The sequence below is a fragment of the Schizosaccharomyces octosporus genome, assembly GCF_000150505.1.
Source record: "Schizosaccharomyces octosporus yFS286 unplaced genomic scaffold supercont6.3, whole genome shotgun sequence".
Lineage (NCBI taxonomy): Eukaryota > Fungi > Ascomycota > Schizosaccharomycetes > Schizosaccharomycetales > Schizosaccharomycetaceae > Schizosaccharomyces > Schizosaccharomyces octosporus.
Window position 1 is genome coordinate 687215 of NW_013185621.1, and position 23265 is coordinate 710479.

A 23265-nucleotide genomic window follows, 5' to 3' on the forward strand; every position below is an offset into this window, starting at 1 on the left:
TGGAAATTTATTAAAAGCTAGTCTTTATTTTTATAAGGAACCTAACGCTAACGAAGCTGTTCACGTTGGCTTTTTGTGAATATTCTTTCCGAAACCGAGTATATAAATGGTTTGCAATCAGATAAGCTAACGAAATATTGGTTCAGGATTACGAATGCAACCAAGGTGAAGATAAAACAATAAAAATTTTATATTACAAGAAGAAAAACAGTAGTGTAACTTATACTTTTACTAGTGGAAGAAAACGAAATGAAAATTTTCTTATGGCTTCCGTTTCATACTTTTTTCCCTTTTTACCGAGTGCAGTGACAATTTTGTTGTGCAAGATTATTTGATGTGTTAAAGGTAGACATGGATAGATGCAAAAATCATGAATAATATCCTCATTAAAATGTAAAGATGTATGAAAAATGGAGTTAAAACATGTACAAGACTAGGAGGAGTTCACGGCTTCACTTTTGATAGAATGGGTACAAGGAATCCGGTATAATTGCGCGGCTGCCTTCTTTATTGTTAACCCACCGAATACATTGAAAGGGTTGATGCATAGATACCTTGGGTTTTTTGATGACTTTTTTGGGTGCTCCTATATCCTCCTGGGCTAACGTTGGTGCACGACCACGTCGAGGCTTATCTGTATTGGACTGTCTCTTTAAAAGACGGTTAATGGTTTCCATTTTCTCTTCCTCTAATTTTTTCTCACTTTGATTCTTTCTTCTCCTTGCATTTTCCACTCTTCGCAGAGCCATTTCTTCCTCAGTCAGCTTTTTACGACCAGAAGTTTCCGGTGGGAGTTCCAACATATCATCTTCTTCGCCCTCTCCTAGTACACCCTGGAGGGCCCGTTGCCTCTTTGTCATTCTTGATGAATCCGTTGCTCCTGGAGCCACCCCGTTTGAATACATATCCTTCATATCAGTGATATTCCCCTCTTCATCTTCTAATTGTTCTTCTTCATCCAGATCTTCCTCATCGACTTCATTTTCTCGTTCGTCTTCGTCTGGATCGGACTCGATATAATTCACCTTCCGTTTTGATGCGTTTCTATCTCTTTTGTTTCTGGAATTCACAGGTGGACTAACATTGCTTTCCTCCTCTTCTTCTTCCTCTTCTTCCTCGTCTTCCTCGGCTTCTTCGTCTTCTTCCTCAAAATCGTCATCCCCACCTTCTTCCTCGTCGTCGTTTCCTTCCAAGCTTTCCTCCAGTTCTTGCTCCTTCAATACAGAGTCTCCCTCCTCCGCTGCAAGAGCATTATCGCCCAATTCCTCCTTTGTAGAGACACTTAACACGTCCGAGTCTACGTTACTATTATTATCAGACGTGGTTCTCCTGGAAGGCTTCTCTCTTCCAGATCTCCGACTTCGGGCTGACATGTTGTTTTTCTTCTAAATATTTATTAAGACTTGAAATATAAAGGCCCTGCTAGTTCGAAGGTGTCAAAACACACTTACTAAACTAGGTAGTACAGAAAATAAGAAGTCAATAACGTAGGTCAGTTGGAACAACTGAAAGAAGACGAATCGTCAAAGTAGGAAGACAAAAAATATAATAGAATAAAAAAGTATATACTATTTTTGTATGGTTAATAAACAAATTTGGTGGTTAAAATTGAAAGTGTACAAACTTGAATAGATTTACTACCGAGTTCGCTTTTACCAAGCTTTAATAAATGGATAAGAAAGTACGCTTACGATTCTTAAGCATCAATATATGTTGTTGTAATGAATTCTCGTCTTTATTCTAAAGCGTTTTAATTTATTAATTTAATTACTTTTCTTGTTAACGGTGTAAACAGACTCCCGTAACCGATTAGTTTCTCTTAAACTATCCATCAAAGGAAAAAAATGAAAACTCCTTCCAATTGGAACTTCCATATAACCGATTACCTTTGTAGCTATTGTCAAGATGATAGTCTATTTTTCAGCATTCAAAGAGTGGAAACGAGTACAACATGCTAGATTACCGTAGGACCGAAAACTTGATAGAATTATCCATAAGCAAAATCAACAGTAAATATCTCATCACATTTGGAAAAGTGTATTCACTTAACTCACTTTCCTTGACAAGATAAATAGATGATCGTATTAACGATGTCCAAAACAAGACCATAGTTTCATTTTATGGACTTAAAAGTAGGAATATGAATTCAAGTCGTAACTCCAAGCTAGACACGAATATCTTTTGATTTCCTCCGCGGATATGCATTGCACATAAGGTGCGTCCCTTGCTGTTTAAAATTATTTGACTAGGACGTCTGAACTTTTAACTTTTTCTGTATTGATTTTTCTGGATCAAAGATGCTCTTATCTTTGTTGTTTACGCTTCAGCTCTCGTTCAGTGGGGACACGATTTGAAGCTTTCAAGATTCGGCGGATACTTTCTGGAGAAACGCCATAAAGATTCCCCAAGACGGAGCATGTTAATGAAGGATCATCTTTCTTCAATTGGCGGATTTCATTCATCGAATCCAGTGGTAGCTTCTTCTTCGGATTCCAACCACCCTGCACTTTTTTTTTCAACGCGAGTTTTTGCTTTTTCCAATCGGGCATCGAATCCATTGCATAGTACATCTTTTGAATAAATCCATGATGAATAAGATTTCTACTTTGATAATTTAGACCTCGTATGAATCCTCGAAAAATTAATCCAGATGATGGCATCGTAAACGGATTTGGCATGAAGAAAATGGAAAAAGGGTAAAATCTAAAGATTCATAGGCTAACAAAATACTAAGTCTTGACTGAATAACCTGAAACAAGAAACTTGCTTGATTTAGAAAATAAATAGCTTGCTGTTTGCTATTCAGTTGTCTCGGTTTTTCCCTACACTGCTAATACTACTAACTGCTACAGTTAACTCTGGTTTACACTTCGGGATCATCCAAAATCATACTCAATTTAGTACTTAGTTCAATTAACATTTATTATGAAAAATAATAAGGCTAAATTATACGGTAGTTAAGTAAAAGGTAATTAAACCGGTAAACCCTCTTTACTATACAGAGCTCCTACAGCTGTCCATTAAACTTTGGACTAGCATAAAGTAAAGCATAATTGAAACGATAAACTAAAACAAAACAGGAAAGAAAGACGAAAGGCATAAGGAATAACGAAACATGTGCAAAAAGAAAGCGGATCATTCATAACACATGGAAAATTCATTGTAGCAAGCCTGTACATAGTAACCGTAACTTACAGGAACGCTTTTTTCCACATATCATGGCAAGCTGCAACATAACTGTTTGTCATAAGAGGTGTATGAAACAACCTTGCCTGTAACATAAAAATAAATTAGGGGAAAATAAAGAGAAATATAAGCATTTAGCCAAGACAGCTAATGCTTTACATTATTATACATGCATTTTTGTCAGAAACCACACGTACGGAAGTAGAAGATGGACTAGAAAATATATCTTCTTCGTTCTCAAGCCGCTTTTGCTTGATTTCACGGGGGAAAAAGGTCTTCATAAAATTTAATAATGCTTGGTCAATGTTGCGGGAATCGGCATCTAAAACATCTTCAGCACGACATAAAGGACATAAATTCACCTTTTGTCTCTGTAAGATAATTAGGCAATGCAAGCAAAAAACGTGCGAGCAACCAAGACGCACAGGTTTATATGCTATATTTGAGCAAATTGCACATTCGAAATCTTGTAATTGCGGAATAATAGAAAACAATTTAGAATTCAAATTAAAGCAAATAGCTTTTGCAACATTGTCGGCAAGAAGCAGCGGATCTGAATCAATAACCTTAAAAAATAATGGCTGAGCAGTAAGCGAAGTACGTTTGTCAAATTTTTTCAAAATTTTCGTAACAGCAAGCTTGTTCATACTCTGGAAAAAAGTCATTTTGAGAAGATTTCGATTCAACTCTACAAACTGATTGTAAAGTATCCAGTCACGATGCTTCGTTGAAGACGGAAGACATCGAGACTTGCGAACTTGTTGGTCAAACCAGTTCAAATGACGTTGAGCCAGTTCTGGAGATCTTTCACGATTTCCTTCAACTTCCTTGCTCGACATAAATATATCTGCATCCATATACAGTTTAAAGATAGTCCTCCAACAGTATAACGAATTATAATGTTTTTTTGAGACAGGAGAAGCAGTTAAGGAAATGTCATGAGTAAGATTATCAAAAGCATTATGTAAAATTTCACGCTGCTGTTGCTGCAAATGTTCGACATTCTGTAACTCCGTCGTAAGTTTTTTGAAAAACTCATGGTCAAAATTCAATAAGAGCTCCATTTGGTGAACCTCAGAATCCTTTGTATATGAATGAACTTGAGCAAACTTATTATTAAGTATATGATTATTACTGCCATTTTGCTCATTAATTTGAAAGGTTTGAGATGTTGGTGATTGAAAAGAATCAGCAATATTAGAAGAAGCAGAGAGTTGCTTCACCATTGAAGCCGCGAAATCGTCATCCTTCAATTTGTCAAAATTGATATTCACAACAATTTTAGGAACGACAACATGACCCTCTTTGGCTAAAGAATAAGTCATGGTGATGGCTCGCTGCTGTTCATCATCTGATGAAGAGATGAGGTGACGAATTGTCTCAGCACTCAGACCCAAAGATGAAAGCTCATAAACGAAACGCTTGATACATTTCTTCAAAGCTTTGTATTGAATGGCTGCTTCGCTCCAGCCAGGAGGCATGTCGTTTTCCAACGCACGTTGGAAATTGTGACCAAATTTCATGGTAGAAGATACTAACGAAAAAGCCTCAAATAGATCCTGCTATATATGTTTATGCAAAGATCACACCTGTTCACCAGAGTATAATATACTAAGAAGAAAAAAATGAAAATAGATAGCTCGGGGAATAAATTAGAAGGTTAAAAGTAACGCGTTCCAAATTCAATTCATGAAGTAAGGTACGCTTAAGATTTGTTTCACTTAGCACAACCAAATTGTACTATAATCAAAAACACAGGTGTGACTTGAACAATAAGCACACTAGTGAATGAAAACTAAAAAATATTAATGATTTCCTATTGAAAAAAAAAAAAAAAATTATTGACGAGCTAATTCCTCTTAATAAAAACGTCAGACTGATATAGAAGAAGTAAGAGGAACTGCACCAATATCTCGGTAAAAAAAGACTAAGACGGTCTTCTTAGTTACATAAATAATTAACCTTTAATATATAAGTATTCCGAGTCCAAAATAAATGCTTTATAAAAGTTTATGAGTCCTGAACAAAAAGGTAATGGTAAAGGACAACCGATGTCGCCGTATGTAAATGAAAAATATACAGCGTTGTAGGTATCCTTTTTTTATGTGGCGATTACCAACTGTTGCAAACCACTCTGTATTTTACAATTACGGAACTCGTTGCTATATTGTTTTAATATAGCATAACGTTTGTCGTTATTTTTCGCAATTATATTCCAGAGTCATGCACAATTAGCCTTTGGTATTATGTCTGTTATTCCTTTTGTTTATGCTTAAATGAAATTGAAAGCACGGTAAATGAAATGAGAGTCCAGTCAATTTGATTCTAAGAGTACGAAGTGTATACACGTATTTTCCATGAGCACAGAATGCAAGAATTTTAAGGACAAGACAATTCAATTGGATGGTCTCTTAAAACAGGTCAATACAAATTATATATAATGAATTGGTAAATATATTTTGAATTATATAATGAAAAATCAAAGACAAAGCTGACTTGTACTATAATTTATCCTTCTCGTAATAAGAGAATATCGGTCTAAACCTCGAGAATGTTACTTATTAGAAGTAACGTAAATAAACAAACAAACAAACCAATATGGAAGGGTATAAAAAGAGTTTATAATGTAATTCTACGATCATTAAGATGAATGTTTTTAACCCTTTTCTAGTTTTCTTTATTTTTTCTCTGTAATTTTGAAACTATGGCTTTTGTCGTGTGTTATCCTACCGTAAAACACACGTCCAATATTCTTCGTTACATATCAGAAAGAAGAAAAATATTCAAATGTATTTATTGTTGGTTTTTCTCTATCGTAAAATAGCATCATCGCTTATGAAATTAGAATCAATAAAAAATTGAGTAAAGTAGAAAAGCCATTTCACAGAATGATATTCGAACCGGATCCGATTCTTATAGTAAATAGAGGTCACTAACTTTTTTTTTTTTTTTTTTTTTTTTTTTTAATGAATGACTGAGCAATTCTTTCTCTTCATAATGATTCTACAAGACACCCGTCCACGTTGTCGCATTCCTTTCGTAATGCCTTACCGTTAAATTACAGATAGTAAACAAGACTTTGGTTTCGCCTTGTTAATATATTTGCATACACATTGCGATTTTTGGTTTTGCTTCACCATGGATTTTGAAAATACTGTACGAAAGAAAGTGTATGGGGTGCATAGTCTACCCCAAATCTACTGCAAAATTGAAATGAATGAAAATTGTTCTATATAGAAAAGGAATCGGTTCGACCTCAAAGCGCAGGTTGAATGTATCATCTTTTCGTCATTCGATGAAAATTAGTAGTGTTTTAATCATTGTCAGTAAAGAAACCTAAGGATCAGTAACCTTGCTGCTTCTGTTTTGATGTAGTCATACTATATGCAGTACAATTCAATGACTTATCTTTATTAAAATGCAACTTAGTTTATTACTTGTTCATCGTAGATATTCAGTATGAAATTATTACGAATGTAAACGAAACGTAGTAAAAAAATAAGAACAGAAGAGCTTGTGAAATGAGCATCACTATTAGATCGTTCTCAGTTCAGAAATTCCTATACCATAGCTTTACCTATGATTCCTTAACTCTGTGAAAGCTTACGATTATATAGAACTCAATAGACTCGAATCGACTCTCCACTATTGTACATGAATTGAAAAGAAACTGTATTTTTTTTTCTTTTTCTACAAAGTGTTCTCGCATTACTTTTGTCCACAGCTTATATACACCTTCCTCAGAGACTTTACTCATATTGTTTGTTTGGGAATTGGGATTGAACAAAGCGACAAACATTGGTAATTAAAAGTTTTTTACCATATCACATCGCGCTTCTCATGTAATTACATTCTATTTTCCTCATTACCGCTTAAACGTCAAGACAACGAAGATAGACCCTTTTTAGAACCTAAATCTGTTTATCTTTAAATTCTTCAACCACAACTTACAGAATTAGAATTATGGCTACTTCACTTGAGGATAAGGATTGTTATGAGATCCTTCAAGTGAGTCGCGACTCCACTCTACAGGAAGTCAAAACGAGTTACAGGTATGAACGAAAGACATCATATATTATGAGAATTATTCTCGCTTCATCTTTTCTTCTCATGAACTAGGAATGAGAACACAAGTTCGTTTGGATAATTGGTATACATGCTAACCACGAACTATAGAAAGCTAGCTTTGCTATATCACCCTGATAGAAATCCCAATAAAGAAGGCTACGATGAAATATTTTCTGCTATCAGTAGCGCCTACAACATATTATCAAATGAGGATAAACGAAAATGGCATGAAAAGGATTACACCAGGGATCAGTATTCGGTCTTCACTGAAGAAATTCGTGAGATGCAAACCAATCTAAGAGCTGTCAAGTTCGATGTATGGGTAAATTTTATAAACCGAATACGATCCGATGAACAGACCGCAGGTACAAAAGTTCAGTGGCCAAGCTTGGGAGATTCCACTTGGTTATGGACACACACAAAACCATTGTATCAGCGATGGTTGCGATTTTCTACAGCAAAATCTTTTGAATGGGAAGTTATTTACAACGACGAAGAGGAAACAGACCCTGCTACGAAACGACTAATGAAAAAGGAAAATCTAAGATGTATTAAATACTGTACCCAACAATATGATGCAGCGGTGCGTGAACTCATTGCAACAATGTGTGAACTAGATCCTCGTCGTCAAAACGTACAAAAAGTTTCAGACCCTGAACGTTATGAATCTTTGCAAGCAGCGTCCCGTCAACAAAGCGAGCGCGATCGCCGCAAATACCAAGCCTCTTTACAAGAACAATCTATTGCTTCATGGACAGTTGTGGACCAAGAATTAAACTGGAGCGAGGATGAAGATATAGTTGAGGATGACGATGTGTCTATTGACGATACAGAAGCAGCAGACAATACGAACTGCTTCATTTGCAGCAAACAATTTCGCTCATTACAACAGCTAAAGAATCACGAAAACAGCAAAAAGCACAAACAAAACAGTAGAAAAGCGAGAAAGCAACAAGAAAAAGAAGCCAAACTCGCCTCCAAATCGTCGGAAGCTTCTCTTGGAACATCAAATTCTCCTCAAGAAGCGGGATCCCCATATAATCAATCCTCCAAAAGTGCAGAGGATCTCGAAAAAAGTTTCACGTTTATTGACATGTCTGATGAAGACTTCTTCACAGTCCCCGAAATCAGTGATGAAGAAGCGTTCTAAAATAATCTTCAAAATTCAACATGACCTTTCTAATGTTGATAACAATTTTAATTGTTTATTCATAAATTTTATGGCCAGCTCGCAAGCCTTCGATCAACATTTGCAGTTTTCTTTGATCGAAAATTTCTTTTTGTCTCAAAGTATCCAGCTCTTCTGCAAATTCCGTTGTCAACTGTTCCATGTACTCACCTAAAGAAGGCTTTTCTAATTCCACTTGACTCCCAAGTTGAAATCCGGTACCAGTATTTGACTCAGTCCCGTTGACTGCTGAATTCGCAAGTTCGCCTTGTTCTGCCGACATTTTAGATTCTATTTTGTTCTTACTATATTATTTATGTCTTGAAATTTTAGTTCAAAAGCTAAAGAGCTTGATTGGTGTGGTTGGTATACCTTTGAGGTGGTTAGAAAGATGTGGGCTTTCGTTCTCGCTAAACCCAGCTCGAAAAATACTGTGGATTTTTGGAAGTTCTTTCATTCTTTGTACTAATACTTGGAAGACATTCAATTAGAAAACAAATTTTACAGAAAATGTCAGATCTAGAAGGTGCCACCAACGCTGCCAAAGTGTTAGCTGAAACTTCGGCGGAGTCTAATAAAGAACCAGTTGTAGAGCAAAGACAAGAAGAATCTCCAAAACTGAGTAAATCCGCAATTAAAAAGCTTCGTCGTCAACAGGAATGGGAGGCAGGCCGTGAGAAGCGAGCTGAAATACGCCGTGAAAAAAAGAAGCAAAAAAAGGAAGAGAGAAAGCGCAAAATCGAAGCTGGCGAAAAGGTTCCGAGTCAAAAGAAAAAGATTAGAGAAGGAAAGGTGATCCCTTCTGACATGCGAATCGTGTTGGATTGCGGTTTTGACGATTTGATGAATGAAAAAGAAATTGCTTCCCTGTGTCAACAGTTCACCAGATGTCACTCTGCAAACAGAACTGCTTTGCACCCAGTAAAGTTCTGTGCTACAAGCTTTGGTGGCCGTCTTGAAGCCAGACAAGATTATGTCCTTCGAGGCCAACAAAAGAACTGGAGTCGCTACCATCCCACACCAAAAAGCTACCTGGAAGAATTTCCTGAAGAGAAAAAAAAAATGGTATATCTTTCAGCAGATTCGGATGAAACCTTGCATGAATTAAAAGAAGACGAAATTTACATAATTGGAGCCCTCGTCGACAAAAATAGGTACAAAAATATTTGCGACGATAAAGCAAAGAGTCAGGGTATACGAACTGCAAAACTTCCAATTGGGGAATATATTCGTATGTCCGATCGAAAGGTCTTGACTGTAAATCATGTTTTCGAGATTCTATCCTTATGGTTAGAACATCGCGATTGGGAAAAGGCTTTCATGGAAATTATTCCTAAAAGAAAAGGACTTTCTGCTTTGGATGAAGACAATAGCAGAGAACAAAGCATTGATGAGGAAAGTAATTCTCAAAAGGTTGAAGAAGTTGAAACCGAAGCAAACTCGGCGGATGAAATTGAGATGCCAGCTGAGAAGAAGTTAAAGACTACGGACTAATTCTTTAGTAGACCAAACTGAGGGAGTATATTTTTGTTTGTTGTTTTGGAAAGTTACATATAATTAATAGAACTGAGAGGTAATGTGAATAATTAAGGGATTTTTGAATTAGGATTGACATTAATTTAACAGTATTTTTAACACTTAAAAGAACAATAGACGAAATAAATTGACTTATGCATTAAAAATCTAAAGGATCGGCCTTCCTTTTGTTCTGTGTAGTAGATTTGAAGATGTTGTTACTGAAAGACCTAAAATACGCTGTGTAAGGATCAAGGTCAGTGGAAATAGACGTTGCAGAGGAGGAAGCATTCGAATCTTCATTAGGTTGTGTTGCAGAGGAGGTAATCTGTACATTGGGTTGTGTAGCGGATTGTTGATCAAGCTGGTTTAACAAAGTCTGTACAGTAGGAACATGAAGAGGGTTAAAGCTGCTCATAGAGTCAATATCTATAGGTACACAAACGCGTCCAGTTCCTGGATGAACGCAAAAGGGAGACTTTAAAAGATGGTTCAAGTGCTTAGAAACTTCTACATCTAACCGTGGATAGAGATATGTTAAGACAATGTCTTGTTTTGCATGGGCAATGACATTAGGAGAAATATTAAAACTTCCAGATGCAATAGCTGCGTCGATGTCTGACCATTTCTTGATACTAGAGCGTCCAGGATCGACCTCCCACTTTTTTCGAAGTGCAGAAGCTAATGATTCATTAGGCAACAATTTTAAAAGACTTTCTGAACCTTCTTGAGAAGACCATGGATCTTGATCTTCTAACACGACCTTAGCAAAAACAGACTTTAGAATATCAAGAGAACGAGTCAGATGAGGATGCAAGGGGCGCTTTAAGTTATTAAGAATTCGTACACCGCCCTGAGGATTTCCTGTAACAACTTGTAAATACCCTGCAATCATTTTTCGGGAACGATCATCCATAGAACGAGCCGTTTCGTCACAAATCCAAGCATGGATACCACGTCGACCAGAGTAAACCCAGAGAATATGATTGAATCCAAAATCTTCACGCAAAGCAACATCTATAATTTGGGCAGCAACTGTAATGAAAGACCAGCACTTTTCACATATGTTTGTTTTGGAACAACAAGTACGAACATCGTCATAGTCAGTCATATCAATATCGAAAACTAATTCTTTCTGTAATGGACGAAAAGAGGCCTTTCGCAAAGTTTTTCTGTCTCTTGGATTCATACTATACACTGGCCCAATTTCAAATCTACTTGGGCACATACCAATGGCTTCTTTTTTTAATTCTTCCCAGGATTGAAACGATAGGTATCGCAAGTACGCATCATTTGGTAAAGTAAATGCAAATTCTCGATTTGTAAAATCTTTTTGAGGAACAGGACCATGATTCAGCCATTGAAACAGTAACCGCCAAGGAAACAAATGGCGATAGTACTGAATCATGGTCTCAGGATCAACGCTTTCTTGCTTCCTAAAGAATATTTGTTAGCTTATCCTGATATTAAAAAACATTAAACTAAACAAAACCCATCATGTGCACAACGGTGTCAGTGAAAAACGCGTACATGATATTTCGCTTGTCAAAATACTTTGTAACTTACACCGCATCCAATGATCCATTTGCAATTAATTCATCCAAATCCTTGTCTTCGAGATCCTCTACGGCAACAGTCATTTTAGTTAGTTTTGGAAAAGTAAACAACCTATTACATGGAAAAAATTCGTTTTTCATGAATTGTAAGAAAATAACATTACTTGCTACAGTACCGAATAATAAATAGGCATGCGTGTTGCATAGCTGTATATACAGGATAGCGAATATTTACAAAATCCCTAATCCAGTCTGAGCGCTAAAAGAAATTCAATGTCAACAAAGAAAGTCAAAAGAACTACGTCTGTCAGTGGAGGAACGGAATGAGGAATGGTAGTTAATTGATCATTACTATTGAAAACATATAGAATATCTATTTTAAGAAATACTAGGAGATCTGATAGTTTGCTGTAATCTTGAAGGAAACTGTTTTCGTCGATAAATTGTTTATATAAGCAGTTTGAATTCCTGCGAAATATTATGTCTAATGAGCCATTGGATTATCAGCTTCAAAAACTTAAGATCCGGTTAAAAACTTGGGAACACGAGTTTTCGCATAATCAAAATCGGAAACCAACAAAACAAGATGTGAAATCAAATCCTTCTATTTGTAAGAATATATTGAAATAATCATTTAGGATAAAAACAAAATTTGTTCAGCTAACTAAGTAGCCCTACTCTATAAAGAATACTATAAACTAAAGCAAAAGGTTGCTAAGGGTGATGACAAAACATCGACCCCAAGAAAGAAAAACGAAGGGACTTTGGAGCAGCCGGAATTTCGAACGCCGACGAAAATTCGGAAAATCGAAAAACATCCATTTGAGCAGAGAACGCCAACGTCGAAGCCGCTAGAGTTGACACCCAAGAGTGCCGATAAGAGCTTGCTAGGACCTACCCCACAGCTTTCACGAAGGGTAATTAATATCTTTGAGGATATTTCGCCAAACCCATCACCGAGCGGGAAAACCTCCCAAATAGCGGAGACTTCTGTGCTGAGCATTGCTGAAACTTCCTTACAGTCTATGACGCCGACGACACCATCTAAGCGGATACGACCATCTATGAATTTATCCTCACCTTCTTCTGCCATTTTTGATACACCCACTACATATCGGACAGAAGTGCCGTCTTCTCCAAACTTTTTGCGAGTTTCGTCACGGTGTCGAAAAAGCTTGAGTGAAATGATACAAGAATTAAAAGACATTGAAGATGATTACGGAAATGATGAAGAGAGAATTCTAGCAGAAGTGGAAGAAAATGAGAATTCCTCGTCGTTCTCAGAGTCTGAGGAAAACTCAGCACAAGAATCCGCAAGACCATTCAAGCGAAAAATTAAAAGACAAAACCGATTAGTGAAGCGTAAGTATTGTGACTTTATGACTTTTTTGTTTTTATTTTTTGTTCTTTTTTGCTAACATTAGTAGTCCCTCCTTCAGTTAATGCCGAAAAGAGTCATCTCGATAGCATGCCGGAAATTGACGAGGAAGAAGAAGCTACAGCGGGTGACATAGATCATGAGGAACAAGAAGAAAATAATCCCAATATGATTGAAGGATCTCCTTCAAATAATGTAGACTTGCAGGACTCTAAGCGACGTTTGAAAAATGGCCTTTTGCTTGGAAAACAGGTAAGCCAAAATTATTCTTCTTACAAACTCAATCGAGGAAAAGGAAAGAACTTTCGCTCTCGGAGGTAAGGCGTTGCTTGCTCTTTATTTAATGATTTTGTGTGAACTCCTCGTCTCATGATTTCAAATGTCTGCGAAGGATCATGATCCTTGAAATTCGTATTTATTAGGAACTCTGGAGTGAAATAAAAACGATCTCTATACAATCAGATTACTAAATTATCTTCTATCTATTTGATTCGTAACGTGACCATGTTCAATGTAAGTACATCTATCTGCTTTCTGTCTTGCAATGGACTTGGTGCCATCATTAATTTTCGTGAGGCATTAGAGCTTCAATATTTTACCGGATGGACATACAGCTCTTGTAGCTCAGTGGTAGAGCGCTTGCCTAGTAAGCAAGAGGCCCAGTGTTCGAGTCACTGCTGGAGCAAAAAATATATTTTTATATTGATATTTCCTATTAATACCTATTTGCTCAATTAGCTCAATTAGGAAAAGAAGAATGTAAATTTTTATGATCCGAAGACAGATCATTGAAATAAAGATCTAAACTCTGCTATAGAAAGACCTGGAATAGTGAAGACGCAAGGTGATTGCAATCAATGAAGATGGTCAACACGAAATTGGATATATACTCTTTAGAGAGTATAGACATAATATGTTTAGTATGCACAATCTTTACAATGTCCCGATTCAAAAATCACAATCCTCTGAATCAATGAAAGCTATTCCTGGCTTACCGCACTGCAAAGCGCTATCGAAGAAGGATCTATAAGGAGAACTGCATAGCATTGGACGGCTGCTTCAAGAAACATCTAATAGACTTATTCCTCCTAAACATAACCAATACCATGTCTGGTATACCCAAACCTGGAAATGGCTCGCCGGCCGCATCTGCTGGTCTATGGCAATCGGTTTCGACATTTGTACGGAGACATAGAGGTGCCGCATATGCCATCGGCGCTGTTGCAGTTTTCGCAACAGCTGGAGGAATTTATCATGTGAAGCAGCAAAAGGCTGCTAGGAAAGGAACTAAAGCTCGAAAAGCTGAGAAGGAAACACCTGAAAAGAAAAAGGTCGAAGAGGAGCCTGAGTCCAGTAAAACAGAGGGTGACGAAGGGGAAGATGAAAAGGTCGAAGACTCTAGCAAAGGCTCCGATGTAACAGCAGAATCCGCTGCTGCTGCTGCCGCTGCTAAGAAAAAGAAGAAGAATAAGAAGAAGCTTAAAAATAAAAAGTCCGGTGATTCGACTGCCGAGAAAATTGCTACAGAAGAATCAGTGAAATCTATGTCGAAGGAGGAACGTTCAAAGCTTGCCACTGAACTTAAGACTCTTGGAAATAAGGCTTATGGACAAAAGGAATACGCCAACGCTATTGACTTTTACTCTCAAGCCATCACCTGTTCTCATGACCCTATCTTCTTTTCCAACCGTGCTGCCTGTTATGCTGCTATTGGAGATTTTGAACAAGTTGTTAAGGATACCACTGAAGCTCTCAAACTCGACCCTACATATGTTAAAGCTTTGAATCGCCGCTCTTCTGCTTATGAGCAACTCGAAAAGCTGGACGATGCTTTGATGGACAGTACTGTTTCTTGTGTTTTCGATGGCTTTGCAAACGAAAGCATGACCGCTACCGTTGAGCGTTTGTTAAAGAAGGTTGCTGAGAAGAAGGCCGTTGCTCTTATGGCTGGACGCCCTCCTAAGCTCCCAGCTGCAAGCTTCATTCAAACTTACTTGGACTCTTTCCGCCCTCAATCTAAGCCAAACTTTAATGAAGAGTATGAAGGCGATCGTATTCTTAGCTCTGCTTATGATGCTCTCGACAAGGGTGACTATCAACTTGCTTACGACCAAGCCAAGAAGGCCGTCACTGTCGCTTGCTCCAGTCCACCTATCAGTGCCCGTGCTTACAACTTGATCGGTACCTTCAAATTTGTTTCTGGAGATTCTAAAGGATCTATGGATGAATTCAATGAGGCTATCAATCTCGACTCTTCATTCATCCAGCCTTATGTTCGTCTTTCTGCTGCTTATCTTGATGAAAACGACCATGATAGCATGTGGAATGTCTTGAAGAAGGCTGAATCGGTTAATGATAAGGACTCTGATCTTTACTATCATCGCGCTCAAGTTCATTTTGTTTCTGGTGAATTTGCTGAAGCTATCGCCGACTACAATAAGTCGATTGCTTTGGACGATTCTTTCATTTACAGTTACATTCAACTCGGTGTTGCCCAATACAAGATTCAAGCCCTTAACCAATCCATGAAGACCTTTGAAGACTGCAAGAAGAAATTCCCTGGTTGTAGCGAAGTATATAATTACTTTGGTGAAATTCTTTTGGATCAACAAAAATTCGCCGAAGCTGTTGAAAACTTTGATCGGGCTATTTCCATCGAAAAGAGAGAACGCTTAACAATTATGAGTGCTATGCCTTTGATTAACAAGGCTCTTGCTGTATTCCAATGGAAGAAGGATATCAAACAAGCTGAAAGCTTGTGTCGTCAGGCCTTATCTGCCGATCCAGACTGCGACATTGCAATTGCCAGTATGGCTCAATTTTTGTTGCAACAAGGCAAGGCACAAGAGGCCCTTTCTTATTTTGAGCAATCTGCCCAGCTTGCTCGTACCGAAGCTGAAATGGTGAATGCCTTTTCTTATGCTGAAGCTACCCGCACACAAATTGCATTGACAGAAAAATACCCTCAATTGGTAGGTCGTTTAAGTCAATCTATGTAAAATCAGGAGAAGTCTAGTGTATGTGTATGATTCGGATGGGATTGATTGTATAAATTATTAAAAATACCGTTTGATTAATTTACAATCCTTGTTACGGATTTTTCTATGATTTTTCAAGTGATGTGGCTTTTTGCTTGCTGCTACTTTTAAAAAGTATGAACGATTATGTTTTGAAAATTAAGCAACCAATAATACTCTCAAGTTTATTCCTTGCATAGGGTAATTGAAGGAGTTTTCCGTTTGTAATTTGTTTCCAGTTTTTGGGTGATCTTTAATGAAGCCGATATTTACCTAACCCATAGTTTATTCACAGTAACATCGAAAATTCGATTAGGGAACGTGTAGTACAGCATCTTTAAAAAAATCAATAATTGCTCAGAATGATATAGCGTCTCCATCCAAAGAAAGTGAAAACTTTCTTTATATTCATACATTATTATTCACATTTGTGAGAAACCATACGAAAACGGTAGACATTACAGTTCGTTAAAGTACTTAAGAAACTTTAGTGGAATATAACGAAACCTCAAAATAAAGACAATTAGAGAACAAACGCTGTATCGAAGAAATCTTCAATCCACTGTATAAAATATAAGAAAATTCGCATTCAAAATAAACAATTTAATCGGAATTTTTCAACTAAATTTTGATTCTTGATAGACGGCGCAATTGGCAAGTGAATTCTTTTTTGGTAGCAGTTGCAAAACAAAGAAGTCGTAGGAGTATACATTGAGTTTTCTAAGTAAACTCATTGTGGTGAATAAATATAGCTTGAAAATGGAATTACCTTTTAACGCCGATTACTCTGGATCTCAGACGATAACTGCAAACGACGCGCCGTACCAAGTCCCCGAGGAAAGACAGGTGGAAGAACATGTTTTGCGTCTGCAGCCCGAGTCTCGAGGCAGACGTGTAAGGTGGGCAAATAATACTGTTGATAATGAAAATATGAACAAGAAAAAATCAAAAGGTAAGTTGCACTATGATGTGTAAGGATCGATCAGTGGAAGGTGTGTCAACACGAAACCAAAGAAACGTCTTTTCCAAAAGCGATCCTTCTCAGAAAGAATTGGATATTGTGTCTATATTCTTATTCTTTTTCTATGTAATGAGTTGGCTAACACATATAGTTTGCTGCATCTTTCACAAGGCTAAAAGGTTTGATGAAAGCTCGTCAGAATCCGATAGTGACTCTGATTCTTCGAGCTGTAGTCGCAATGCTTATGAGCGTGCGTAAAATAGAAGGCTATAATATCCAAGGGAATCAAAAGATTAGTGCATTATGTTAAAACCTAATATATATATTTTCACGATGCTTCAATATAAATCACCAACATAGAATAGCAATGTCTTTTTCAAAAGTTGTACTACAAGCATAAAATATGATACATCTTCGAATTCCTCATAATAGGTATCTCCCGCTGTTTCAATAAGCAACCATTCGACTGGTATTTTTCTAACACATTCAAATGGACGCGGTGAATATTTAATCAAACAAAATTGAGAAATATGAATAATAAAGAAAGAAATTTATTTCAATCATTAAGTTAAAATGAAAATGAAAACGGGGATAGTACAACAATCATCACGTTGAAATGAGACACAGATTAAACAAATTATACACGAGAATGAAATTTGGGCATAAGATAAAACAAGGAGATTCAACGAATATAGACAAGTAGGTAAGATCTCATTACCTTTTTAGAAATAAATAAAGTACAGGAAACCCGGTTAAACGACTCATCCTTTAGAGCCATGTAACACGTAGAAATAAAAGTTTGGATTACTCATGTTCACCGTCGATTCCGTTTCGTCCATGAGCCGTTCAAGTCAAAAACTCTACGTTTATGTGGAGTTTCATCGTCATCTGAATCCAATACGGGCCGACCAGAACGAGCTGTACGCAAAGCAGAAAAGCCAAAATTTGGATTATTTAAAGGAGTTTGCTGGACATCATCCATGTGGACAGAGTCGCCATTCCCGCCAAAAGATTGATGAGACGAGTCTGCAACGAATTCAGGGTCATATATAGCCAGTTTTTCTTTACAATACTGAAGAATATAGTCACTAGAAACACCGTTACACTCGATTAATTCGGCAATTTCTTTCAAGGCTTGAGCATAACCAGCTTTTTGGGAACGCAGTGACTCTGCGGTGGATGCTTGGTACAACTGCGTAACGCTTAGCGCGGTCTGTTTGAAATGGGATAATAAATTTTCTTGACCAGACATCCTATATATAGGTATGATTTCCAGTTCGCATACCCAGAAATAAAAGATTATAGATTATTTTGTAGAAGACAGGTCTGGAGAAAGTGTTAATCATTTCCAAGACAATTTACGTAGTGGAGCGTAGTCGGTAAACCTCCACCGTATTAATTGCCTTCATAGTTTATATAGTAAACAAAGCATTACAAATATAAGAAAAATTATGAATCTCGTAGTTTTAAGCATATCGAGAAGTCAATGAGCGGTTTGAATAGAGGGTAGACACATTTGATTAACAATCATCACAACTTTCTCCAGTTAAAACTGAAAATTTGGTAAAGTCGTAATTATGTACGTTTATGTACTGTACATACGTATTTAACTGTTAGAGACGAAATGAAATCTTTTAGACGGTTTCATAGGACGTATCACCCATTAGATTACAAGTTGCACACTAAGCACTTCGTTTCGTCAAGCAAGATATAGACATCCAACATCTTACGTTTCTTTAGTGACAGAGTTATTTCAAAGGTATTCTATTGCTAGATTGCAATTTTTTTCACTTTCTAATGTCTTGAAGATGTACAGAAGCAATGCTATTGTTTTTCACTGATTTTCATGTACTATTTTTTTAGTAATCAGGCAGGATTTCAATGATCAGACCGATCTTTTTATGTATCAAATGTGTGGTAGTTTTTTGGGTAATTTTGTCTAACGTGAAGGCTTCTTCGCCGGACCTATCAGCATAAGAAATCCCACTAACCACAATATCCAACTGTTGCAAGATACGGGAGCTACTGCCAAAAATTTTGGTGTTGCGGGCAACCCTACCCTAACTTTTTTTAAAACACAGTCACATCACATATAGAACATTTTTGTACTAAATTAACTTTTCCTTAAAGACATCACGACCAGTCAACATGCCAGAACAACTTGTGCTCCGTGCAACTCTCGAAGGTCACTCTGGATGGGTTACTTCCCTTTCCACTGCTCCTGAGAACCCTGACATTCTTCTTTCCGGTTCTCGTGACAAATCCATCATCTTGGTAAGTAGAATTATGCGAGGTCGATCTTAAGTGCGAGCAAAACACAAATCCGGTTTGGTTTGTATCGCGAACTATAGTCACTTAGTAGTACTTCGTTAGAGACTTATGAAATACGATCTCATACTAACATTTTTCTAGTGGAACTTGGTCCGTGATGACATGAACTATGGTATCGCCCAGAGACGTTTGACCGGCCACAGTCACTTTGTTTCCGACTGTGCTCTCTCCTTCGACAGTCACTATGCCTTGTCTGCCTCCTGGGATAAGACTATCCGTTTGTGGGATCTTGAAAAGGGTGAATGCACCCACCAATTCGTTGGTCACAACAGTGATGTCTTGTCCGTTTCCATCTCCCCTGACAACCGCCAGGTTGTTTCTGGTTCTCGTGACAAGACCATCAAGATCTGGAACATCATCGGTAACTGCAAGTACACCATTACCGACGGTGGTCACTCTGACTGGGTTTCTTGCGTTCGCTTCTCTCCTAACCCTGATAACCTCACCTTCGTCTCTGCTGGTTGGGACAAGGCTGTTAAGGTAAGTTATTTGTTAGTATCGGATTCGCTGTTTACAATGCTACAAATCGTTGGTACATGATGGTTCTACAATATTTGCTACTTCGGAGGTCCTTTCGGGCTCGATGAGACAAAACAATCACCTTAGTTGCTGATACCATTGAACTGTATTTGACAATTTAACAGCTTTTCGATATTATACTTGCTTTTTCATTCACTTTTCTAACTCATATTTAGGTTTGGGACTTGGAGTCTTTCTCTCTCCGTACTTCTCACTACGGTCACACCGGCTACGTTTCTGCCGTCACTATCTCCCCTGATGGCTCTCTTTGCGCTTCCGGTGGTAGAGACGGTACTTTGATGCTCTGGGATCTTAACGAATCCACTCACCTCTACTCTTTGGAAGCTAAGGCTAACATCAATGCCCTTGTCTTCTCTCCTAACCGCTACTGGCTTTGCGCTGCTACCGGCTCTTCTATCCGTATCTTCGATTTGGAAACTCAAGAGAAGGTTGATGAGCTTACTGTCGACTTCGTCGGTGTCGGTAAGAAGAGTTCCGAGCCTGAGTGTGTTTCTCTTACCTGGTCCCCTGATGGCCAAACTTTGTTCTCTGGCTGGACCGACAATGTTATTCGTGTTTGGCAAGTTACCAAGTAAAAATAAGATCCTAATTGTTGTCCCATTTGGCGAAATTAAATAATGTTTAGTGGCTTTAGGAAGGATCATTTAAAGTATGAATCGATTAGATTCCACCATTTATCTTTATATTATAGCGGTTTAGTTTTGGCTTATAAGTATTGGCTTCTTTTGGTTGTAATTCCTTTGGTATGGATATGTAGGCACATCGAGGATTAATATATTAAGATGTTCATTGAAACGGTCATGTTATTGGTTGAAGTCAGCGGCTGTGTATTTTTAACAACTTTCAAAAATCCGTTTAAAATTCAACAAAAAGTTTGCTTCGGCCGGGAATCGAACCCGGGTCGCTTCGATGGCAACGAAGCATTATACCACTAAACCACCAAAGCAGTTGTTGATTTACTAGTAATAAGTGTAAAAATAAAGGCATTTAATAGTTTGTTATCTTGGGTTTATCGTAGAATACATCAAATGGATTTGTTATTAATTGTAAGTTGTGATTAGAAGTACGATATTTATGAAAGATGGAAGCGTCTGGCTGAAGCATCAGTAGAATCGATGGTTGAGTTCGATAGTAAACGGTAAATGCAAAAAATGAACAGAGTTTTACTTTCTACATGCTTAAAAGGTAAGGAAGAAAAGTGAAATTTATTTAAAGAGCTAATTTAATATTTCCTTGAAGTCAGAAAACCAGTTGTTTTTAGTCAAAGATTGCAGTATCAAGAGTTGTCCAGCAAACAAACAACACAACCAGAAAAGCGGACTAGGGACAAAGAGTTACTCGATTTGTCCTAGGAAACTTTTGGAATTATCTGTGAAGCCCCCTTAACTGAATAAATCTCAATTCTACATACTTGAGTAAGAAACAACTTGGTTTGAGATGACAGCGAAATGGTCCCATTCCAAGATGCAATTCCTTTTTCTTTCTCAACTTCTGCTCAATTCGTTTTTGGAACATAAACCCCAAACTTGGCTTGGCCAGAGTCAAAGTTTTGGAAGGTTAACTGATTCAACATCACTATTGAGAGAAGGACTATGTCTGGAATCCAAACACTCTCGGAGTCTGTTCTCAAAAGCGTTCATCTCATGCTCGTTGCTAAACAGGATTTATTTAACACGTACGTGAATGATAATAGCAAATGGAACCTGATCTCCTGAATGCTGCAAAGTACATCATGAAATGTAAACAAATACTTGCAACTGCTAGAGTCTGATCTGCAGCCGAAGATTATAATCGTATACTCATTGTTTCTTTTGAGAATGTGTACAAAGAGCAAAGATGATATAAAATGAGATCCAACGGTGGTATAAACAATGCTAGAAGCAAGAGTCATAACGAGTAGGGAAGTACAATCATTATATGGAAAAAAGCTGGAGAAATAAGAATATTTTTGATAGAGAATGCTGTAATGTTAGAAAAAAAGTAAGAAATTAAGGGGATCCTACCCAAAAAGGTGTCAAAAAGTTTCAAAACGAATATTCTGTATGAAGGACAAAACAAAAGAACGCAATTTAATAAACATTTAAGGATCTTCTGATGAAAAAATGGAAAGCAACTTAATAGAAGCTTGCTCTTCATTCCATTTTCGTTTATGTAGTCAAGCAATGAGACATCCAAGGAAGGTCATTTTATGGAAATTTTTGTCGAGACTAGACTGAAACGAAACCAGACCTTCTTGAGGAATTCATCTACAAGAAACTATTTTTTATTCTGTAAATGAACTTCCTTTGAATGCATACATGAAATTGCTTGCTTGCTTGCTGAAACATGTAGAATTTGACCTATAAATATACCTTCTTAGACGTTTGTTTGTTGACATTTAAGATGGGAAACAAACTACTCACAACAAACAAAGGAAACTTTACTATTGGTGTTTTATCCAACAAAGTTTGAAATAAAAACAAACAAATTCAAGCCGTGCCGCCATCTGTTGATTTTGACTGCAAGGCTCTGCAATTGTTTATTGTCAACTCAAGTAAACAGTCAAAAGAAACGTAAAGTGGGACTGTACTTCGTTCTGCAACCAAAAGAAAAAAAACCATTTAAACCGTATTAAAGAAGAATTAATTTATGCATTGGTTTTCTGTATTGTCTCGTATAAAAAATAAAAAAAATAAAAAATTATTCCATCGTTATAAAGCTTTGCGTCAAATCAAGACTAATTCAGATTTCATTGAATTGATTATTTGCCTTTAAAAATCTTTTACAATCAAATAACATATGAGTTTATTTCCACTGTATCGATCTTAAACAAGAGGTTGTTTACATTTCTGTAAACAAACGGCAATGGTAATCATGTTACTTGACATTGTGGTTGAATTTAAGAAAGAAATATGTTTCTTTCATTTTTTTTGTATTACTTGCCAACTAAGTAGAAGATAGATATAAAAACAATTTCTATTGATTTGGACTTAGTCAATACTAGCGATTGTTCGCAGTACTACACCAGAACCGTTGCTATGCGGTATTGGAGCTTTCATACTCAGTTACCCACATTTAAAAGTTAATTAGGAATAATATTCCAAATTATTAGAAAGAAATAATAGAAAAGTAGGTAGGGAAAATTACTTCACTGCGATTGACAAAGAAAAAGCGTTGCAAAGCACATATTCTACTTCCGTGCTCAACCCTAGTGTTAAATGTTCTTATCTTTTCACTATTTAAGTTTCAGCATAGTCCCTTAAATATACTGAATTAAACAAGACCCAAGATGGATACGATCAATTTATTATTCCTTCTGTTGTTACCTTCCTACCCAAATAACGCGTTACTTCTTAAGTAGCGACCATTCAATATCGTTCAGCTTTTTGCTTAGATGCTTCATGTAGGTTCATTAACTAAGTCATTTCCCCAAGGGATATGTCTAATCTGTATTTAGAATCAGTTGTTATGTTTTATAATGAACTATTGAATCTGTAAAGACATTGGATAACAATGCATTCTTTTCCGTTTCTACTTACATTTATGTTTCCAATAAATAAATGAGG

The 23265-nt window shown here is 37.0% G+C and overlaps 12 protein-coding genes and 2 non-coding genes across 14 annotated transcripts; 7 read left to right on the forward strand and 7 right to left on the reverse strand.

Moving 5' to 3' along the window:
* Positions 1-109: 109 nt before the first annotated feature.
* Positions 110-1660, reverse strand: SOCG_04245 (Ino80 complex subunit Ies2). Its single transcript, XM_013165087.1, has one exon. The coding sequence runs from the start codon at positions 1371-1373 to the stop codon at positions 453-455; it is 921 nt and encodes a 306-aa protein (XP_013020541.1). The 5' UTR covers positions 1374-1660; the 3' UTR covers positions 110-452.
* A 41-nt stretch (positions 1661-1701) lies between these two features.
* SOCG_04244 (uncharacterized protein) lies at positions 1702-2902 on the reverse strand. The gene has a single exon (XM_013165086.1). The coding sequence runs from the start codon at positions 2676-2678 to the stop codon at positions 2304-2306; it is 375 nt and encodes a 124-aa protein (XP_013020540.1). The 5' UTR covers positions 2679-2902; the 3' UTR covers positions 1702-2303.
* A 439-nt stretch (positions 2903-3341) lies between these two features.
* Positions 3342-4667, reverse strand: SOCG_04243 (ubiquitin-protein ligase E3; the record flags this gene model as incomplete). Its single annotated transcript, XM_013165085.1, has 1 exon — positions 3342-4667. One exon carries the CDS (start codon positions 4665-4667, stop codon positions 3342-3344), a length of 1326 nt encoding a protein of 441 aa, XP_013020539.1.
* Positions 4668-7149: 2482 nt separating this feature from the next.
* SOCG_04242 (Co-chaperone for ATPase activity) lies at positions 7150-8404 on the forward strand (the record flags this gene model as incomplete). The annotated part of the gene is made up of 2 exons (XM_013165084.1): positions 7150-7238; positions 7363-8404. 2 exons carry the CDS (start codon positions 7150-7152, stop codon positions 8402-8404), a joined length of 1131 nt encoding a protein of 376 aa, XP_013020538.1.
* A 55-nt stretch (positions 8405-8459) lies between these two features.
* SOCG_04241 (uncharacterized protein) lies at positions 8460-8705 on the reverse strand (the record flags this gene model as incomplete). The annotated part of the gene is made up of 2 exons (XM_013165083.1): positions 8460-8557; positions 8594-8705. 2 exons carry the CDS (start codon positions 8703-8705, stop codon positions 8460-8462), a joined length of 210 nt encoding a protein of 69 aa, XP_013020537.1.
* A 227-nt stretch (positions 8706-8932) lies between these two features.
* SOCG_04240 (tRNA m(1)G methyltransferase Trm10) lies at positions 8933-9916 on the forward strand (the record flags this gene model as incomplete). Its single annotated transcript, XM_013165082.1, has 1 exon — positions 8933-9916. One exon carries the CDS (start codon positions 8933-8935, stop codon positions 9914-9916), a length of 984 nt encoding a protein of 327 aa, XP_013020536.1.
* Positions 9917-10013: 97 nt separating this feature from the next.
* SOCG_04239 (DNA primase catalytic subunit Spp1) lies at positions 10014-11633 on the reverse strand. Its single transcript, XM_013165081.1, has 2 exons — positions 11504-11633; positions 10014-11373 (listed from the first exon to the last, which is right to left on the reverse strand). The coding sequence occupies exons 1-2, from the start codon at positions 11575-11577 to the stop codon at positions 10098-10100; spliced, it is 1350 nt and encodes a 449-aa protein (XP_013020535.1). The 5' UTR covers positions 11578-11633; the 3' UTR covers positions 10014-10097.
* Positions 11634-11973: 340 nt separating this feature from the next.
* Positions 11974-13192, forward strand: SOCG_04238 (DNA replication checkpoint protein Drc1; the record flags this gene model as incomplete). Its single annotated transcript, XM_013165080.1, has 3 exons — positions 11974-12103; positions 12166-12855; positions 12933-13192. The coding sequence occupies 3 exons, from the start codon at positions 11974-11976 to the stop codon at positions 13190-13192; spliced, it is 1080 nt and encodes a 359-aa protein (XP_013020534.1).
* A 292-nt stretch (positions 13193-13484) lies between these two features.
* SOCG_16346 lies at positions 13485-13556 on the forward strand. Its single transcript has one exon. It is a non-coding gene; the product is annotated as a tRNA-Thr (tRNA).
* Positions 13557-13953: 397 nt separating this feature from the next.
* Positions 13954-16288, forward strand: SOCG_04237 (TOM complex subunit Tom70). The gene has a single exon (XM_013165079.1). It carries the CDS (start codon positions 13978-13980, stop codon positions 15868-15870), a length of 1893 nt encoding a protein of 630 aa, XP_013020533.1. The 5' UTR covers positions 13954-13977; the 3' UTR covers positions 15871-16288.
* Positions 16289-16416: 128 nt separating this feature from the next.
* SOCG_04236 (protein phosphatase inhibitor) lies at positions 16417-17267 on the forward strand. The gene is made up of 2 exons (XM_013165078.1): positions 16417-16840; positions 17001-17267. The coding sequence occupies exons 1-2, from the start codon at positions 16648-16650 to the stop codon at positions 17105-17107; spliced, it is 300 nt and encodes a 99-aa protein (XP_013020532.1). The 5' UTR covers positions 16417-16647; the 3' UTR covers positions 17108-17267.
* Positions 17268-17663: 396 nt separating this feature from the next.
* Positions 17664-18101, reverse strand: SOCG_04235 (uncharacterized protein; the record flags this gene model as incomplete). Its single annotated transcript, XM_013165077.1, has 1 exon — positions 17664-18101. One exon carries the CDS (start codon positions 18099-18101, stop codon positions 17664-17666), a length of 438 nt encoding a protein of 145 aa, XP_013020531.1.
* An 868-nt stretch (positions 18102-18969) lies between these two features.
* Positions 18970-20520, forward strand: SOCG_04234 (RACK1 Cpc2). The gene is made up of 3 exons (XM_013165076.1): positions 18970-19123; positions 19262-19660; positions 19876-20520. The coding sequence occupies exons 1-3, from the start codon at positions 18998-19000 to the stop codon at positions 20293-20295; spliced, it is 945 nt and encodes a 314-aa protein (XP_013020530.1). The 5' UTR covers positions 18970-18997; the 3' UTR covers positions 20296-20520.
* Positions 20521-20595: 75 nt separating this feature from the next.
* SOCG_16347 lies at positions 20596-20666 on the reverse strand. Its single transcript has one exon. It is a non-coding gene; the product is annotated as a tRNA-Gly (tRNA).
* Positions 20667-23265: the final 2599 nt, after the last annotated feature.

Excerpts from the sequence above, each read along its gene's own strand:
- SOCG_04236 (XM_013165078.1), top strand. The coding sequence starts at position 16,648 with ATGGAATTACCTTTTAACGCCGATTACTCTGGATCTCAGACGATAACT. Across the intron at positions 16,841-17,000 it reads GAACAAGAAAAAATCAAAAG|TTTGCTGCATCTTTCACAAG; the intron begins GTAAGTTGCACT and ends TAACACATATAG.
- SOCG_04245 (XM_013165087.1), bottom strand. The coding sequence starts at position 1,373 with ATGTCAGCCCGAAGTCGGAGATCTGGAAGAGAGAAGCCTTCCAGGAGA.
- SOCG_04239 (XM_013165081.1), bottom strand. The coding sequence starts at position 11,577 with ATGACTGTTGCCGTAGAGGATCTCGAAGACAAGGATTTGGATGAATTA. Across the intron at positions 11,374-11,503 it reads AATGGATCATTGGATGCGGT|GAAGCAAGAAAGCGTTGATC; the intron begins GTAAGTTACAAA and ends AATATTCTTTAG.
- SOCG_04237 (XM_013165079.1), top strand. The coding sequence starts at position 13,978 with ATGTCTGGTATACCCAAACCTGGAAATGGCTCGCCGGCCGCATCTGCT.
- SOCG_04234 (XM_013165076.1), top strand. The coding sequence starts at position 18,998 with ATGCCAGAACAACTTGTGCTCCGTGCAACTCTCGAAGGTCACTCTGGA. Across the intron at positions 19,124-19,261 it reads GTGACAAATCCATCATCTTG|TGGAACTTGGTCCGTGATGA; the intron begins GTAAGTAGAATT and ends ACATTTTTCTAG. Across the intron at positions 19,661-19,875 it reads GTTGGGACAAGGCTGTTAAG|GTTTGGGACTTGGAGTCTTT; the intron begins GTAAGTTATTTG and ends ACTCATATTTAG.
- SOCG_04244 (XM_013165086.1), bottom strand. The coding sequence starts at position 2,678 with ATGCCAAATCCGTTTACGATGCCATCATCTGGATTAATTTTTCGAGGA.